At 50.7% G+C, this 215-nt stretch overlaps 1 protein-coding gene across 1 annotated transcript in view; it reads right to left on the bottom strand.

The window, feature by feature from the left end:
- Positions 1-166: 166 nt before the first annotated feature.
- Positions 167-215, bottom strand: part of ETH_00038770 (uncharacterized protein) — a gene marked incomplete at both ends in the record, with an annotated part of 306 nt that continues 257 nt past the window's right edge. Inside the window, one exon of the mRNA XM_013374469.1 lies at positions 167-215. Coding sequence (XP_013229923.1) covers positions 167-215 — 49 coding nt within the window.

Raw genomic sequence — 215 nt, 5'->3', positions numbered from 1 at the left:
CAGCAGCAGCAAAATGCTGCGAGGCAGCTGGCCGTACGGAGGTGGGCTTTATCTCGGGAGAACAGAAAGGCTCCTGCACCCAAGCAGTCCCAAACCCTAAACCCTAAACCCTAAACCCTAAACCCTAGGAATGAAGCTTAAGGTATTATTCATCATGCTGCTGCATCTAATGCCTTCTAAACTGCAGCAGCAGAATGAGGCTCTCTGTGCTCTCA

The sequence above is a fragment of the Eimeria tenella genome, genomic scaffold (genome assembly GCF_000499545.2).
Source record: "Eimeria tenella Houghton genomic scaffold, Eth_scaff2065, whole genome shotgun sequence".
In the NCBI taxonomy this organism is placed as follows: domain Eukaryota; phylum Apicomplexa; class Conoidasida; order Eucoccidiorida; family Eimeriidae; genus Eimeria; species Eimeria tenella.
The sequence above is the reverse complement of the archived record's forward strand: the minus strand, read 5'-3'. Positions and strand labels throughout refer to the sequence as shown.